Here is an 18370-nt window from a genome sequence, read left to right on the forward strand (position 1 = left end):
TGCAATGCTCCTCAAATAACAGGGTCTACAAAGGTAGCTTCTTGAGCGGAACTTGGTTTTATCTGTTCATTAGTCCACTTATATGCTTCCTAACCCTAAAGAATCTGGGCAGCTTAAAGAAAAGCACTCTTATCACGTGGCAACAGAGCAGGAATCAACATTTGAAAGAGCCAGCCCTCCTTCATGGCTCTGGTGTGAAATGGATTTGCTTTCTACTCCTGCAGAAGAGCAAAAAGACCCAGCAAACAAAATTTCCAGTCTGCATTTGGGGGGAAGCAAGCTTTTCGAACTGCAAAGACACTCATGCCGAGTGCAGTTTTGAACCCTTTGCATGCCAGATTGTGCTACCAAAGCATTCTCTGAGGGGGCAACATAAGCAGAGGCTAGTTCTTGGCGATTAGATCAATAGGAGCGTGACACAGGAGATGCAAATCTGGCATTTTAAACCTGATTTTCCTGCTTCCTCACCCCAAAGGGTGCCTAACTTGGTACGAGGAGATTGGGGTGATTACTACTATTTATCAGCATATTGCCCTGCTTACCAGAGGAAGAGCTTTCCGTCACTGACTGAGAAGATGCCTTGCCAAGTTTCTGACAACTGCATTGAGGTTCATACCGTGTCTCCCCATAGCGTCTCCATACCTTTTCAAAAGCAATTGGTAATAGAGACCAGGCAGCACCACAAAACCAAAGTGGAATTAAATCCTCTGGAAAATACGCGCCTCGTTTTTTTATTGAAGATGTACAAAAGATTCCATGCATAAAGGCTTAACACACCTGAAATATCCACCTCCAGTAGTCCATGTATGGATGTTTTGGTCCATGTAAGGGGCGCTAAATTGGTTTTTATTGCATGGTATAAAAAGTCTGTTATCAATTTTCCCATTTTCTGTCATGCACAAGTCCCGTCGTCCGTCCGTCCCCCCTGATTCCAACGGGATTCAGTTTCCTGAAACCTCAAGCCATTTTTTAATCTATCCTTGTCAATTACGGGCAGTCCTCAACGTACAACCACAGTTGAGCCCAAAATTTATGTTGCCAACTGAGAAATGTGTTGAATGACTTTTCTCTCATTTTACGACTTCTCTTGCCACATTTGTTAAGTGAATCACTGCAGTTGTTAAATTAGCAACCTGGTTGTTAAATGAATCCGGCTTCCCCATTGACTTTGCTTGTCAGGATGTGTCACACGATCCCGGGACACTGCAACTGTCATAAATGCGAGTCAGTTGTCAACCAGTCTGAATGTAAATCACATGACTATGGCGATGCCGCAATGGTCATAAGTGTGAAAAGTCACTTTTTCCCGTGGCGTTGTAACTTGAATGGTTGTAATAGAAAAATAGAAAACAGAATTCTTTATTGGCCAAGTGTGATTGGACACACAAGGAATTTGTCTTTGGTGCATAAGCTCTCAGTGTACATAAAAGATATAAGTGATAAACCGTAATCATAGTCATCACAAATACACATTCATCATGAAGCATAAGATAACCACACTTAGTGATAGTCATAGGTTACTAAATAAGCAATCAAAAGCATACTAGGAAACTACCTGTCCACCTCTTCTTGCCCAGCAGCCCATCATCTTTGTAATTCAGATTATGGTCCCACCAGACCAGAACTCCCCCACACCCAGTTTGGGTTCTGCCCGGGCACCACCCCAAAAGGGTATGTCCAGGTTTCTATGCTGTCGCCATCCAAGGACCAGGTGCCCCCCTGACTTGCTCTTCCTTCCTCCACAGGTGCGTCAGGAACTCGCCTCCCCTTCCGAGTTCTACCAAGCCACACTGGGCCAAGGCAGCCAGAGCAATTTCCTGACGGCCACAGGACCTGCCCAACAGGTGAGGGTGAGCGTTTTTCCCCCTGAAGATCCCCAGATTCTTCCCAGGAAGGTTGTGAATGCAGCATCCGCCACTCCCTCACTCTCCCTTTCTGCTTCTGCCCCAGGTGCTCTTGCCAGTGGTGGAGTCGCCCCAGTTACCACCGGTGGTGAACTTTGGCTCTTTGCAACAAGCACCCCCAGCTGCCTCTGCCCCACCGCCACCCCCACCGCCCCCTCCTCCAATGCCTCTGGTTCCTGTGGCTGCCCAGGCACTCCGGCCCCCGGGACAACTGGCTGGGCGACTGGTGTCTCCGGCCATCCGAGCCTTTCCCCCCGGAGGAGTGGGACACAACGAGGTAAAGAAGGGTTGGGTAAACGGAGCCTTCCTGAAGGGAGGAAGGGATGCCTCCAACCCCCAGCTTCTAACGAGATTTGTTTTCTTCAGCTTCACGCTCTGGAAATGAAACCCATGCCAGATTACCAGAAACTCAATGGTTTGGGGTCTGTAGGTGCACGGCCCCCTTCTGGGAACAGGCAAGTACTCTTTGTGGGGTGAAATGATCTGTGTTGAAGTTTATATTCCCAAGACTGCAAACTCTTATTTGTGCTTCCAGCTGGATAAAGTTTTGAAAATGTGTTGGATTCTGTCTCATATTCCTTACTGGCCCAAGAACTCTCCTGATCAATCAGTTTTTCTGACCGAGGTTTCCCAACAGCATGAAGCAAACTCTTTGTCCTGACAAAAAAAAACCTCTTATTAATTTACTGTGAATTCCTCTCATTCACATCCAGCAAAGTCTTTCAAGGGAGGATTTATAGTCACAGATGTTATCTGACATAGAGAGCTGCCATACCGATATCTGCAAAACTTGGCAAGGAGTCTCGGAGAGTCATGAACCAATTAGGCGAACTAATTGTCTCCTGCAAACTCCACTCCCCTTTTGCTCCTCTTTTATTTCCTCTGGGAGGGGCCATTCGTTGTCCACTTGCAGCCTTATTCCCAAGTCGACCCCTGTTCTTTAGCTGTTCCCTTCTTCTGGCAACTCTCTGCATGCGCACACTGGGAACAGGCTCCAGCTGTTCTTCTGCCCCACTAATGACTGACTCTGAAGGCAGCTGATAACTGGCATATGACTCTGGTCCAACACAGAGCCTTCCCCAGACTCCAGGACTGGCCCATGTTCCTACCCAACCTCCTCATTGTCTGCATCTGCTGCCAACTCCGCTGTGGCCCACAACAGCTGTTAGCTCTGAAACGTGGGGGGTGATCAGGGTATAAAAAGAGAATTTCTAACAGTTCTAAAGGAAGAAGTGTCACTGTGACTTCTTGTCATTTAGTTTTTCCCTTGATTACACCTGGGTGTAGCACATTGGTTGCCTTGGGGGGGGGGTGATCCCAGTTCGCAGCTACAGCTCCTTGTTTTGAAATGGATTTTTTAAAAAAGAGTTCCTGCAAGTGGAGAAGAATATTTCTTCCATTAGTTTAAATCCATGTTTCTCAACCCTGGCCATTTTAAGAGGTTCCATAATTCCTCAGCCAGTCGCTTCCTCCCATTGCTTTTACCATGAAGAATGCCTGTAGGATTTTGGAGGCTTTATTGTAAAAAAGAAAAGGAAAGGAAAGGAAAGGAAAAAAAAAGATGATGTTAAAGGAAGTGTTTTCATTGTGGCATTTCAGTTTTTCATTTACCTGTCAGGGTCCCAGGTAACGCCCCCAATGAAAGAAGACTCTGAGGCTTGAAGTTCCTCAAAGTTCCATTTTTATTAGAGATGTCATATTGGCACATCTGGGAAAACCCAAATCTGAAAGCTTCCTGGTTTTCCCCACCCAAAAGAAAGTTCAAGCCCCTGCCCAGCACCCACATGTCCATCACATGGCCCAATCAGGCACCGTCCCAACTGGAGATGCCTCTCAGTCACACCACTCCGGGGGCAGGGCAAGATGTCCTTGGCTCTCTGAGAAAGGAAAGTTGTTATGACTATATATCTCCCATACTCCGTATAATCCCCCCCTCCCATTTCCCCACAGCAGAAAATGTGGCAGTCCAGAAGGCCCAATGCAAAAGATGGCTTCCGTTACCTATTTTAAGCAAACGATCCACAAAACCCTGTGGGAAGAGGGTTTTCCTAGACACAGCCCCTCTGACAGCCTCCGTTTATCTCACAAACTTGGGAAGCCTGTGGAGGGATAACCTAGTACAGGTAGCGACCACAATTGAGCCCAACATTTCTGTTGCTAAGGGAGACATTTGTTAAGTGAGTTTCCTTCATTTTATGACCTTTCCTGCCACCATTAAATGACTCAACTTCAGTTGATAAGTTAGTAACCCGGTTGCTAAGTGAATCTGGCTTCCCCATTGACTTTGCTTGTCAGAAGGTCGCAAAAGGGGATCGCACGACCCCGGGACACAGCAATAAATCTGAACCAGTTGCCAAGCGTCTGAATTTTGATCCCATGACCGTGAGGAGGCTGCAAAGAAAACGGTCATAAGTCACACTTTTCAGTGCTGTTGCAACTTTGAACGGTCACTAAGCATGCAGTTGTAAGGCAAGGATTTACCTGTAAGCTGTTGGGAGCTTCTTGAAAGAAAGATGGGATCTAAATTTAACCGTAAGTCAAATGTTACGAGGGAAGAATTCCAAAGAGGGTTTTAAGGCATTGCTATTAAAATATCGATAATGCGTTTTTGCTTCTCCCTGTAGAGAGATTTTTTTTTTTTGAAGAGCAGAATATAAATTTGTTCTTTACGGAAAATAAAGAACTTTCAGGTTTTTCTGTTTAGAAAGAGAAACAGGATGCAAATAAACTTTTTTTTAAATTATCTGAGGAAGAGAAACGCATACAATTCGAACTGCTTTTCCTTAGAACCGCATCCTGATAGCACAGAGCGCCCAGCTCAAGGCTGCCCTTAGGGTCTCTTTTCTTAGGCTGAGCCTTTTTCTCATCTCCCGCAGGCCTTTCTCTGGAGGCTTCAGCGCCAGGCTCAAATCTCCCGGGTCTGGCTACGGTGGCCTCTTTCGTGCCCAGCGCTTTGAGGTCTACCAGCAGGTGAGGCTGGCTTCTGGGGCTAACTACGGGCAGGCGATGGATAAGATGGCAGGCCAGGCCAATCTTAACCTTCAACCTCCTCCTTCCACTCCTCTTTTGCCCTCGCAGTCAGATGTCCTTCGGTGGAACCCCCGCTGCTGGGAACGGGCACCTCAACCCCGGGATGGAGCTCCTGTCCGCCGCCTTGAGCCGGACACCCGTTCCCACACCGACAAGCAAGACCCCAATCTCTCCGGACACCACTAGCCCAGAATACTCCTCCCTCCCCTTTGGATTTGGTTTTGACATCCTCTCCTCAGAATGATTTTTTTTTGGGGGGAGGGCTCTTTGCTGGGGCTCCTCCCTCCTCTCGGTTGATGTATCCTAAGATATGGGGTGTCTCCTTAACTCCTTTTCTGTTTATGTGGGGAGGGGGCACACTGAATTCGTCCCCTCTGTTAGGGGTGTTTAGACTCTTAGTGGGATACTCGGAGTGTAATTTGGGGGGGCAAGGATCAGGATTTGGGGAGGCTCCCAGCTGAATGTATTTTTGCTTATTTCCTGAGTTTATATTTTTCTGGGAGGGGCTGAGTTGTCTCTTGATCCAAGGGGGAGGGGGAGCTGCTCTAAAGTGTGGAGTGTAAATATATATAAATATGAACATGTGAGGTCTTGCCTCTCCCCTCTTCTATTTATGGGAGTAGGGGGAGGCGTGCCTGGGAGCCTGCCTCCTCTCCTGTCTGTCTGCTCCCCTGAGTTTGAAATAGGAAGCGTTGAGTTTTTAAAAGGTGGTCGAGCTGGTTTGTTTAATAAATAAAACCAAAAAAAAAGTTGTTTAAAAAAAACCAATAAAATAAAAAGATCAATCTGTTGAGTTCCTCCTGTCGTTAATGTTCACTGACATGACCTGAATTTCATTCTAAAATCCGTTGAGAATACCTAGTGTCTTTAATTTCAGTTAACTCTAGTTAAAAGTTCTGCGTGAAAATGACCTGCAGTGTTTACTCGCAGTATTGCCTGAAATCAATCTGACATGCAATAAATTGAGTTGTTAGCGATTAACAATAGCACTAAGACTTAAATACCGCTTCATAGTGCTTTTACAGCCCCCTCTGAGTGATTTACAGAATCAGCCTATTGCCTCCCAACAATCGGGGTCCTCATTTTACCCACCTCCAGGAGAATGGAAGACTGAGTCAACCTTGAACCAGTCAGGATCGAACTACTGGCAGTCAGCAGAGTTAGCCTGCAATTCTGCATTCTAGTCACTGAGCCACCAAGGCTCTGTAAGTCATTTGTTCCATAAAATTATGAAGATGCTTTAGAACAAGTAGGACAGAAACATCACAACCTAGGTGTTAAAATCTATCCAAGAAACTGAAGAATCTTGAGGGTAGGGTGTCAAACGGCATTTTCCTTCATTCTGGTCCGCAGAATCTCCTGGGAAGAAGGGAGAGAAGATGACCAAAGATGAATGACTAGCGATAGGAAATATTTTTTTTTTTCTTGGACTCTTCTAAACTAACTGATCATAGGCTGCTGGCATGCGGCTTCTCCACCATAGAAAGCAATAGTGTTATACTGAAATAAAGCCCCTTTTATTGTGCCATCAACCACATATTTTTTTCCAGAATGATCTGTTCCCAGATTCATTCTACTTGGTTTCTTCAAATTCAAATGCCAGTTTTTTTCTTCCATAGAATGTCACACGGAAAAGATACAGATGCTTCCGTATTTACAATACAATACAATACAATACAATACAATACAATACAATAGTAGAGTTGGAAGGGACCTTGGAGGTCTTCTAGTCCAACCCCCTGCCTAGGCAGGAAACCCTATACCATTTCAGACAAATGGCTATCCAACATCTGTTGGATATCATTTCTTCTGTTGTTGACTGTTGATTCTAAAAAGCAGAAGCTTTTGCCCGCTTGAGTATCTCCTCTATCAATTCCAAGTCTGGTTGTTCTACCCAATGTCATCAATTTGGTTGTCTTTAAACTTAACTAGCTGTTAACCTGGCGCTGCCTTGGTATTTATTTATCCCAACCCTCCTTCCATGAACGTTGCCGCAATTTTTAATGTTGGGTTTTCCCCCTTACCAGAGGGACCCCCTTGTTGAAGTACTGTGAAGCCGTTACCATGGCATTTCCAGAACTGTACAGTAGAAGCTGTTTTATGGCGGTACAGTAGAAGCCGTTTTAAGGCATAACAGGCTGTATCTTAACAGAACACACACCTTGAGGGTGGTTAGGACTGTCTTACCCCCGCAGTACTTTTTTCCAGAGAGTAAGTCATCTGTGTACCAAGTTGGTTGAAATTGCTCCAGGCGTTCTAGAATTATGCTGGAACGCACACACACACGCAAAGCCATTTTTATATATAGATTACCATAGTTCGATTTTCTATTGTAAAAGCATGTGACGCCCGAGTCCCAGAAAATCTGCAATTTGCAAGTTAAAAATGTTTTTAAAAATATCAACACAAGTACAAACATGGCAGAGAAAGCAATCTGGTTGGGAAGAGGAAAGAAAGAAAAAGGGCATCATGTCATCATTGTCAAAAGCCTTGGGCAAAGAGCCACATCTTCAGGGGCCTTCAAAACCAAAATAGAATGGAAGCTGCCTGAATCTTGGGTAAGTAGGTGGGTGAGAGGGTACCTCATTCCAGAGGGCAGATGGGGCTACACAGGTGTACTTTGTGGTCCAAAAGATGAAATAATTCAGTCCATGGGACCCAGGGCATACCAACCTTGCCAGATACAATAGGAGATAGGTGGCCCCTCTACAGTCAGCCTCCATGAAGGCTTTGTAGGCAGTGACCAGCACTTTGAACCACATCTAAAACCAAATTTGCAATCAGTTAAGCTTCTGATGTAGAGGTGTTACGAAGGATGCCCAGAACTACCCTAGCTGTACCATTGCATTCTACATCAGCTGAAGCTTCTGAATGGTCTTCGAGGGCAGCCCCACATAAGAGTTCATTGCAGTAGTCAAGCCACGAGGTGATGGGCAGTCCAAGCACCCACAGCTACTTGGTGTTGAGCTGGAGAAGGGTTCTCCATGCAAGCAGAAGCAGCCTAATAACATCTACCTGACCCCGTCAAAGCAGGGAGGCAGGGAATGGTGTGAGTCCCATCCCCTAGGGCAGTGATGGCGAACCTCACCGAGGGCTGAAAAGGGAGCACTTCACACGCACATGTTCATCTGGGCCGCAACCAGGAAGAGGAGCTGCCCAGGGGGCATGTGCGCACTGAAAAATTAACTTCCGGTTACTGCCGCACATGCGGACGTGTCAATCAGCTGGCTGGTGCACATGCTCATGCCGGAAAACGAGACCAGCTCTTTCAGCTTCCGGCACTGCCACACACATACCACAAAGGCCAGCGGATTATTGTGTGCGCATGCACGCCAGCACGCCAGAAACCTGGAAGAAGGACAGGCAACACCACGCGTACCAGGCAACATGGTGCCACTACGGCCACGCGTGCCATAGATTCATCATCCCGGCCCTAAGGTGGGACGCAGAAGGGCCTTCTCCGTGGTGACTCTCTCCGAAACATCACACACACACCCCAGAGATTAGAATGGCCCCCCCACTCTAATACTCGTAAAGAAGGCACTGAAAACCTGGTTCTCCCAGCAGTTCTGGGGAACCCAGAGCAGGATGGAGCCCATTAAACCGCCCGTGTGAGGTGCTGTCGCCAGGGTGGGGGTTGATGTTATTATATTAATTTATTATATGACTCTTGTATTAGTTTTACTATGTTAGGTGAGGTTTTATATTCTGTAAGCCGCCTTCGGTCGCTATGTGCGACTAGGCGGCAATATATATTCCCCATAATAAAATAAAAATAGCCCAGTTAGCTGCCTTTTGAAAAAGCACCTGAGGCACTTTTCATGCTTTTAATGCTGAAAAGTGCACCATGTTTGACTAAACCAAAGCTGAAGCCCGTTGTGCTTCCTTTAAGCCTTCCCAAGAAAAAGCTGGCTGTGTGAACCAGAAACGGAAAGAAAAATACCGTATTTTTCGGAGTATAAGACGCACTTTTTTCCCTCAAGAAAGGTGAAAATCTGGGTGCGCCTTATAAACTGAATACAGCATTGCGATCTCGCTCAGTGCTAGCGGCTCCGATCCTTTGCCTGAACTGCGAAACCCTTTGTGGTGTTCCACATCAGCTTCTTGAGTGCTAGTTTCGTTGGGGACTCGATCAGGTTTGCCTGCTCCCATTTGCCCTAGCCGCGCCATTTGTGTCCATTATTATGGCAGATCGATCCACCGGCCCAGCTTCTGGGGATGGCATCTCCCCCGGGAGTTCCCCCTTAGCGGCTTCCACATCACCCAGGACAGGGAGGGCTTCCACCAGGGTCGCGGCTAGTAAATCCCGGGCTAAATCCAAATTGGCGGCTGCTGATAAGGTCAAGCACCGGGCACCCAGCAAACAGGCCACCCAAGTGCAGAAACCTGGGGGGCTCCCTCTCCCCCCCGCCACCATTGCTGTTGGAGGGATTATCCCCCTTGTCCCCGCAACGATCTCCCTCCCGGATGTAGGCCTGCATCCAAGATCCACTCCAAGTTCCTCAGATCTGAGTGTGACCCCAAGCCAGGCAATGCCCCCCAGAGGCAAGGGGCAAAGGACTGAGGCAACTTTTACCCCCACTGCTGCAGGTCTCCATGGGGAGGATGGGCAAATCATGAGCCTTCCCAGGGAATTCAGATACCTCATTTCTGCAGCCATCTCCCAAGGGGTGGATTCTGAGCTCCGCAGAAGGTTTAAGGGCACCAGACCTTCCTCTAGGTCTACCTTGGGGCCCATTAGGGCTCCTCCTAATTCTCCCTTACCATCTACCCATAGCAAGGACTCGCTTTTGGAGGATTAAGAGCAGGAGGATCAAGAGTTATCTGATGACAAAGGTGGCTCCCAGGACACTCCTCTTCCCGGTGGCTTATTCAGACCTGCTCTGTTTAAGTCCTTACTTTTGAAGGCCAGAGCCACAGCTAATATGGGCAATAAGGGAACCCCAGTAGAACCCTCCTTGGGCCTTGATTCCACAGAACATTTGTTCACGGAATCGGTGCAAGAACAAGAGGTCATTCCCTCACCTAAATTATTTTTAGATGTGATTCAGAGGCAGTGGGCTCAGCCAGCGGCTGTACCCCCACCTAGTAACAATGACAAACGTCTGTTTCGTCCAGGTCCAGACCTGGAGGGGCTCCTCCAATTACCGTCTGTGGATCCACCCCTAGCGGCCTTGACTTCCCCTGCCATTCTCCCTTCAGATGCTTCTGAGGGTCTGAAATCTGAGGACTGCAAAGCGGAACAGACGTTCTGCAAAATGCACCAGGCGGCCTCATGGGCAATTAGGGCAGCCACGGCTGCGTCCTTTTTCAATAGGACATAGCTATTCTGGCTCAGATAATTGCAGACTAGATTGGCCCCTGAGGACGTCCATCTCCACTAGGACGTCAACAAACTAGTGATGCCCTTAGAATTCTCTGCTGATGCCACATTGTCCGCAGCCAAACTTGCCTTCAGAGCTATGGCTACTACTGTCACAAGCTTTGGCTTCGCCACTGGCAAGCCAATCTGCATTCAAAATGGTGTTTGGCTTCTTCCCCCTTTAAAGGGGGGAAGCTCTTTGGTGTGGCCTTAGATCCCATTCTCATTGAGAATCGGGATAAGAAAAAAGTTCTTCCCTCAGTCCAACGCCGAGGAGATCATAGGGCTCAACCTTATTTCCGTAGGCAGCCCTTCCAGTACCCCAGAACTTACTTTCAGGGCCCTGATAGATCCCAGGACAGATCTGGGTTTAGAGACAGATCAAGACAACAACAGCAGCCACAGCAGCAGCCCCAATCCTGCCGTGGAAACCGAGGAGCCAGTTACCGACCTTTCTGTCAGTACCGCTGACCCCCAGGTTGGTATTCCCATTGGTGGGTATCTCAAACACTTCATTCGTCAATGGGAACAGTCAACCTCGGATGCTTGGGCTCTTCAAACCGTGCCGATCGGCTTCACTCTAGAGTTTCTTTCCACTCCCCCAAGAAGGTTCATCAGGTACACAATTCCGAGGTGCAGGCTCATGAGGGCTCTCATGGAGGCCGAGATTCAGCACCTGCTGGACATTTGCGCCATTGAACCAGTCCCACCCGATCAGGAACCGAAGGGGTTCTACTCCATCCTGTTTCTAGTGCCCAAGAACTCGGGGGGGTGGACGGTGATACTAAATCTCAAGAGGCTGAATGTGTACCTGGCGTACAAGCGTTTCAAAACGCAGTCATTGCAAACCATCTTGGGCAGCATTCGCCAGAGAGACTACCTAACATTGGTAGACATCAAAGAGGCATATCTTCACGTGCCCATTCAACACTCACACTGGACGTTCCTTCGTTTCTCGTATGCAGGGCGCCATTTTCAATATCGGGCCTTGCTGTTCGGGCTTTCGTCGGCCCCAAGGACATTTACCAAGCTGTTGGCCGTGGTGATGGAGCATCTCAGATCCCTCCCCATCAGACTTCAAGCCTATCTTGACGATGTCCTGATTCAATCTGCATCTCCAGAGCAGGCACACCAGGACCTTCGAGTGACAATTTGGTCGCTGCAGATCCACGGCTTCATGGTAAATATGGACAAAAGTCAATTGATTCCAGCCACGTCCCTGATACATCTTGGGGCACTAATAGACACTGTTCAATGTCAGGTGTCCCTGTCTCCTGACTGTTGCGCCAGCGTTCGAACGCTGGGAACCCAGGTACCGACCCAGAGGTCAGTACACCTATCCCTGCTATACACATTACTTGGGAAGCTGATCTTTTCTGAGAGGTGCTGCCAACCTCAGACCTCCAACGGTTCATCGTTATCTACCGTGGGAGCTTCCTGTTGTACTTGGAGCCCTGACATCTGCACCGTTTGATTCCCAGGTTCGGCATGACGATATTGGACCTCTTTGCGTCCCCCACCAACACCCACCTACCTCGTTTCTTCAGCTGATTCCAGACTTCCAGGGTGGAAGGGATCGACGGCCTCTGGTGCCCGTGGCCACGGGGACTGCTATATGCATTCCCACCCCTTCCACTCATCCTGTGGATGATTCACAAGATCTTGATGGAACAGGCGGAGATGCTAATGGTAGCACTACACTGGCCCTGCAGAACCTGGTTCGCCGATCTGACCAGTCTGTCCATCGCCCCACCCTGGAGGATCCCGGACAACAGGATAGTTCTCACCCAAGGGGCCTTCCTACACCTGGACCCTCAGTGGCTCCAATTGGCCATTTGGCCATTGAGGGGGACATACTGAGATGGGACTTTTCAGAGCGGGTCATCCGTACCATCCAAGCGTCCAGACGACCATCCACTACGTGACGTGGTCAGCCTTATGTAGGTGGTGCCACCCCCTGGGGATTGCCCCAAGATCGGTTTCACTCCCTCAAATCCTGGAATTCCTCCAGGACGGCCTGAACAGGGGGCTGGCCCCAAACACCATACGAAGACAGAGGACGGCACTTGCCACGGTACTCCATGGGGGCGCGGGTCGTTCACTGACTCACCATCCCAGGGTTCAAGCCTTTCTGAGAGGTGCTGCCAACCTCAGACCTCCAACGGTTCATCGTTATCCGGTGTGGGAGCTTCCAGTGGTACTTGAAGCCCTGACATCTGCACCGTTTGAACCACTCCATTCCATTAGTCTACGTCTACTGACTCTGAAAGTAACCTTTCTTGTGGCGATAACCTCGGCTTGGAGAATCTTAGCTAGCAGCCCTGTCAGTGCGCGACCTCTGTATTTTCCACCCAAACAGAGTGGTCCTGTGCCTTGATCCTTCCTTCCTCACAAAGATCAACTCCTGGTTCCATCAGGCTCAGGAGTTGGTGCTACCTGACTTTTGCACCCCTGCAAATGGAAATGGCATCACCTCGATGTACGACGAGCCCTTCGACGCTACATCAAGCGCACAGCATTTTTCCGGTGATCAGAGGTGTTTTTGTGCCTTCCTTCCAGGCTCCATGGGCCAGAAGTCTCATCCACCACGATTGGAAGATGGCTGAAGGCCTGCATCGCCAAGGCCTATGAGGTACAGGGCTGCCCAACGCCCCAACACATCACAGCCACAACTACGGCCTGGACCACTCAAGCCCCTGTCGAGGAAATCTGTAGAGCGGTGACGTGGTCATTTCCGTCACCCTTCGTCAGGCACTACAAGTTAGACAGCTATGCTTCAGCCGAAGCTGCCTTCGGATGCCGGGTTTTGCAGTCGGTTCACTCGGACACTGGATCCCTGGACCGGCCTTCTACCCACCCTTAGGTCAGTACGCTTAAGCATACCCCATTTCTTTGGATTCTCTAAGCAGCACACTGGAGAATAACCGTTGTACTTTTACCTGAACGGTCGTTCTCGGTGCGCTGCGTGAGAATCCAATCCCACCCATACACAAGTCGGCCCAGGGTCAAGGGTGGCTAGCGGGTTTCGAGTTGGGAGGGCACTCATGTGCTTTCATCTCTCGAAACGGCCACGCCTTCCATTGAAAAAACTGATCAGCCGAGTGAAAAAGGAGGCATGGCCAAAATTCTTCAATTCAGTCTCAAGGCAAGCAGACTGAAATTAACCCATTCCTTTGGATTCTCACGCAGCGCACCAAGAACGACCGTTCAGGTAAGTATAGGTCATTTTCACAGAAAACAGGCTGTTTTTTGCTCATTTTTGCCCCTCCCCCAGCCCCCAGGAGCACTCTACAAGCCTCCTAAAGGCTCTGCATGCCCTTTTCTTTGGACAAAAAGGGCCCATTTTCCCCAAAACCTGCCTTTTTTGGGAGGTCTGCAGAGTGCAAAAACTTTTTTTTAATTCGCCTCTTCAAAATCTTGGTGCGTCTTATACTTCGAGAAATACGGTAACTCGAGACAATTAAAGGTGCTACGAAATGTGAAGTCCACAATAGATTGTTAAGTAATGGGAGGTGGGAGAAAAAGAAACGCAACTGGATCCTGGACATGTGGTTTTACTTTATTGATTTTGGCAGCAGCTCGGACACTCCACAGGGGTGGGGGAGAGGAGGAGAAAAGTCACTGCAACCATGGGGGAAAATAAATGGAATTTAAATATTTGGCCTGAGAAAGGAGTGGGGCGTCTGCATCGTGCGCATGTGGACGGTTGAGGCTGGCCTTGATGAACAGGCCTCGGGCGCTTCCGGCCAGCCTCTCTTCTTAGGAGTCTTCAGCCACGAAGGCCTGCTGGGCACTGGGAAAGCGCTGAGGAGTGAAGCTGGGATCGGACTGAAGTCTCTCCTGCAGATCGGATTTCAACTGGAAAAAGGCAGGAAGAAAGCAAGAGAATCAATTAGCAATAGCCACTTCAGATATTTCTCTCTCTGGGCACACTGAGAATATAGACGCTGAACAAAACTCCGCATTGGCAACAGGAAGGGCATCCGGTCATTAAAACATTCTGCTAGTTCCATTCAGTTGCCCGGACCCCACCCCGCAAGGGATTATGGGGTTGTTAAATGAAGATGATGATGACTTAAGGCTTATATGCTGCTTCATAGTGCTTTACAGCCCTCTCTAAGAGTTTACAGAGTCAACATACTGCCCCCCAACAATCTGGGTCCTCATTTTACCGACCTCAGAAGGATGGAAGGCTGAGTCAACCTTGAGCCGGTTAGGATCAAACTTCTGACAGTGGGCAGAGTCCACCTGCAATACTGCATTCTAACCACTGTGCCACCCCATGGCTCTTCATGGCAATTACCCTTTCCTGGTAAGAAAGCGGCTCTGATACCTGCCATTGCCCCCTCTGTCCCACAGCCAAGGAACACATCCCACCTGCTGCTGGTAGCCATCTTGCAATGCCGAATCAGCAAGGTCTCGGTTCAGACTCTCGGCACTCGTCAAAGGTTTTACTCCGACCACTCTGGCAGCTTTGTTGACGGCTTCTGACAGGAGCAATGGGGGGCCATCACCCTGCATTGTCTGCAGTTTTTTTTTAAAAAAACATGTAAGCATTAGCCATATATATATAGAGAGAGAGAGAGACAGACAGACAGACAGAGACAGAGAGAGACAGAAACAGGCAGAGTGAGACAGTGAGAGGACAGAGATGATGGATGGATGGATGGGTGGATAGTAGGTAGGTAGATGACCGACAGACAGACAGATAAGAGAGATTAGATAGGGGAGAGATGATGGATGGATGGATGGACGGACAGATGAGAGACAGACAGAGAGACAGAGATGATGGATGGATGGATGGATGGATGGATAGACAGATATGAGATGGAATGGGATGGCATAGACAGACAGACAGATATAGATAGATAGATGAAAGGGAGAGAGATTAGATAAGGGGGAGAGATGATGGATGGATGGAAAGACAGGGAGAGAGAGAGAGAGATGGGATGGATAGATGATATATATATATATATATATATATATATAGATAGATAGATAGATAGATAGATAGATAGATAGATAGACAGATGATAGATAGATAGATAGATAGATGATAGATAGATTAGACAGACAGACAGGAGGGAGAGAGATTAGATAGGGGAGAGAAATGATGGATGGATGAAAAGACAGAGGGAGAGAGAGAGATGGGATAGATAGATAGATAGATAGATAGATAGATAGATAGATAGATAGATAGATGATAGATAGATGATAGATAGATGATAGATAGATAGATAGATAGATAGATAGATAGATAGATAGATAGATGGATGATAGATAGATAGATTAGACAGACAGACAGGAGGGAGAGAGATTAGATAAGGGGGAGAGATGATGGATGGATGGAAAGACAGAGGGAGAGAGAGAGATATGGGATAGATAGATAGATGATAGATGATAGATAGATAGATAGATAGATAGATAGATAGATAGATAGATAGATAGATAGATAGATAGATAGATTAGACAGACAGACAGGAGGGAGAGAGATTAGATAGGGGAGAGAAATGATGGATGGATGAAAAGACAGAGAGAGAGAGATGGGATAGATATAAATAGATAGATAAGCTTCTAACGAAAGAGAATACAGGAGTTTGACTTATGACTACAACTGAGCCCAACATTTATACTGCTAAGCGAGAAAGTTCTGGGCTCAGCTGTGGTCGTAAGTCGAGGACTTTCTGTAACAAAGTTGGAAGGGACTTTGTGGGTCTTCTAAGCCAACCCCTGATGAAGCAGGAAACCCTATACAGGTAGTCCTTGACTTACAATCACAAATGAGCCACAAATTCCTGTTGCGAAGTGAGATTTCTGAAGTGAGTTTTACCACCTTTCTTGCCACGGTTGTTAAGCGAATCACTGCAGCTGTTAAGTAACATTTGCTGTTAAGTGAATCTGTCTTCCCCATTGACTGTCAGGTCACAAAAGGTGATCGCTTGACCCCTGGGAAGGACACTGCAGCCGTCATAAACACGAGTCAGTTGCCAAGTGTCCGAATCTTGATCCCGTGACCATGTGGGGGATGCTGCAGTGGTCGTAAGTATGAAAAAATAGTCATAAGCCATTTTTTCCCAGTGTTGTCAAAACTTCGAATGGTCACAGAGTGAACTGCTGTTAAGTCAAGGACTAGCTGTACAGATTTTAGACCAATAGTTGTCCGGTCTCTTCTTAAAACCTCCCATTCTTTTTTAAGACTCCAGGCAAAGAAAAGCCCTTGCCCAACCCTGCAAGAGAGCCCGGTCTCACCTTGCGCCGCTTAGCTGGCATACCGCTCAGGTAAGCATCACTGAGGGGTGGCTGTTGCTTGAGCTTGCGCTGGCTCTGGATGTCCTCCCGGATGATGGGCACCCACTCCTGGCAGAGGAGAAAGAGAGAGCACAGATTCCAGGAACTGGTTACCATCCCATACAATGTACCAATCAAGGAGGAGATTTGTAGCTCAGGGTTGAACCAGAGTTCTTGGCGCTTTCTCGTTTCCTTGCAGACGTTTCATTACCCAACTAGGTAACAATTATCAGTGCCAGCATCTCAGGGATGGTGTTAGCAACAGCAAGAGCACTTAGGCATACTGTGTTATCCCCAAAATAAGCTGTCAACTCATAAAGTTGTCATAGTGAGGAAAGGGGAAGGGGGGGTATTCCACGCATACTTTCGGCTAGAGTCGGATTTCAAGATTACTATTACAGCAGGCTTCACCTCATTGGCGAATGTGATTTATGACACAGACTGAGGGAAGGTAGGAAACGGGGATGAAGTTCAGCCATAATTAAAATGAGATCAGATCTGACTGCAATGAGGTATTGCCGAAATGGTGTTCCGATTAAATGACTAGTTTTCTTTTGAAATTTGGCTCGAGGCTCATGAATTAATTGGGGCATCTTTCGGAAACCTGACAGACAGTCAGATCTGATCTCACAGATCTGACAGAAGCTCTAGCTTGATTTTTACATCTGCGCCTAATATAAGCCCTATCTCAAAAATAAGCCCGACTTAATACCCCGCCCACTCTGTCCTGCCATCTGATTGTACAAGGTGGGGCGAGGCGCATGTGCACAAATCAAACTAGGACAGAGGTAGTGGGGTGGAGCTGCCTCACGCGCCCCCACCTGCTTACCTTAGGACTGCCGCAGCCAGGCCTCCCACACCCCAACCCGTCGCACCGCTGCTCGACTTCTTCTGCAGCCGCTCACAGTTGGGACACGTGGCGCATCACACCAATGCTGCTGCTCACACGTACAATGACACAACACGCCACGTCACCTCCTGCTGCAAGCAGTGGCACCAGCGCAATGGGCCACACTGCCTCTTACCGTGAGCAGAGGTAGCGGCGCGACAAGCTACATAGCGTCCAGGCACAAGTGGTCATAAAAGAAGTCAAGTAGTGGTGCAACAGGTGACAGAGCATGGCCTGGCTGCAGTAGTCCTAAGATAAGCGGGTAAGACATCCCCCCAAAATAAAACCTGGTGCCCCTTTTGGAGGCAAAAAAAAAAAAAAAAATCAGATCGGGTCTTATTTTCAGGGAAACAGCGTGTATATCACTTCACTGTGCCCTCTCTAAGCCAGAGGTCCCGAATCCCCATGCCGCAGCTCACTGACCGAGCCACGGCCTGTTTGAAATCAGGTTGTGGGAGAAATGGAATTGAGCTTCACGCGCAAGCACAAGTGCCCTCCACTCACGCAACCAGAGCTCCGCACACGAGCGCAAGCACCCTCTGCACACACGCAAACCACCATTCGCATCAGTGGAGGGCGCACGCACTGCTCGCACAAATGGAGCTGCACTCATCCATCTGTGTAGCTACCACTCACATCCCCCTCGCTCCGCCACCAGGCCGGCCATGAAGCTGAAAGGTTTGGGGACTGCTGTTTACGCAATCAGCCTATTGCCCTCAACAATCTGGGTCCTCGTTTTACCAACCTTGGAAGGATGAAAGGCTGAGTCAACCTTGAGATGGTGAGAAACTAACTGCTGAACTGCTGGCAGCTGGCGGAGTTAGCCTGCAATACTGCATTCTAACCACTGCGCTACCCCGGCTCTGTTGCTTAGCTTAGGTAATGCAACGTCTGCAA

At 48.3% G+C, this 18370-nt stretch overlaps 2 protein-coding genes across 19 annotated transcripts in view; one reads left to right on the forward strand and one right to left on the reverse strand.

Annotated features, from left to right (window-relative positions):
• Positions 1-5724, forward strand: part of PRRC2A (proline rich coiled-coil 2A) — a 66088-nt gene extending 60364 nt beyond the window's left edge. For 4 of the 5 annotated variants that reach the window (XM_081934270.1, XM_081934266.1, XM_081934267.1 and 1 more), the window contains 5 exons: positions 1746-1850; positions 1951-2181; positions 2271-2359; positions 4781-4874; positions 4983-5724. In XM_081934270.1, the coding sequence (XP_081790396.1) occupies positions 1746-1850; positions 1951-2181; positions 2271-2359; positions 4781-4874; positions 4983-5120 (657 nt within the window). In that variant the 3' untranslated portion in view covers positions 5121-5724. The remainder of the gene's footprint in view (positions 1-1745; positions 1851-1950; positions 2182-2270; positions 2360-4780; positions 4875-4982) is intronic. The other variant, XM_081934268.1, reaches the window with a different exon arrangement.
• Positions 5725-13834: 8110 nt separating this feature from the next.
• Positions 13835-18370, reverse strand: part of BAG6 (BAG cochaperone 6) — a 43948-nt gene continuing 39412 nt past the window's right edge. For all 14 annotated transcript variants that reach the window (XM_081934289.1, XM_081934290.1, XM_081934282.1 and 11 more), the window contains 3 exons: positions 16546-16653; positions 14674-14820; positions 13835-14154 (listed from right to left, as the gene is read on the reverse strand). In XM_081934289.1, the coding sequence (XP_081790415.1) occupies positions 14056-14154; positions 14674-14820; positions 16546-16653 (354 nt within the window). In that variant the 3' untranslated portion in view covers positions 13835-14055. The remainder of the gene's footprint in view (positions 14155-14673; positions 14821-16545; positions 16654-18370) is intronic.

This window comes from Natrix helvetica (assembly GCF_964273705.1).
Source record: "Natrix helvetica genome assembly, chromosome: 1".
Lineage (NCBI taxonomy): Eukaryota > Metazoa > Chordata > Lepidosauria > Squamata > Natricidae > Natrix > Natrix helvetica.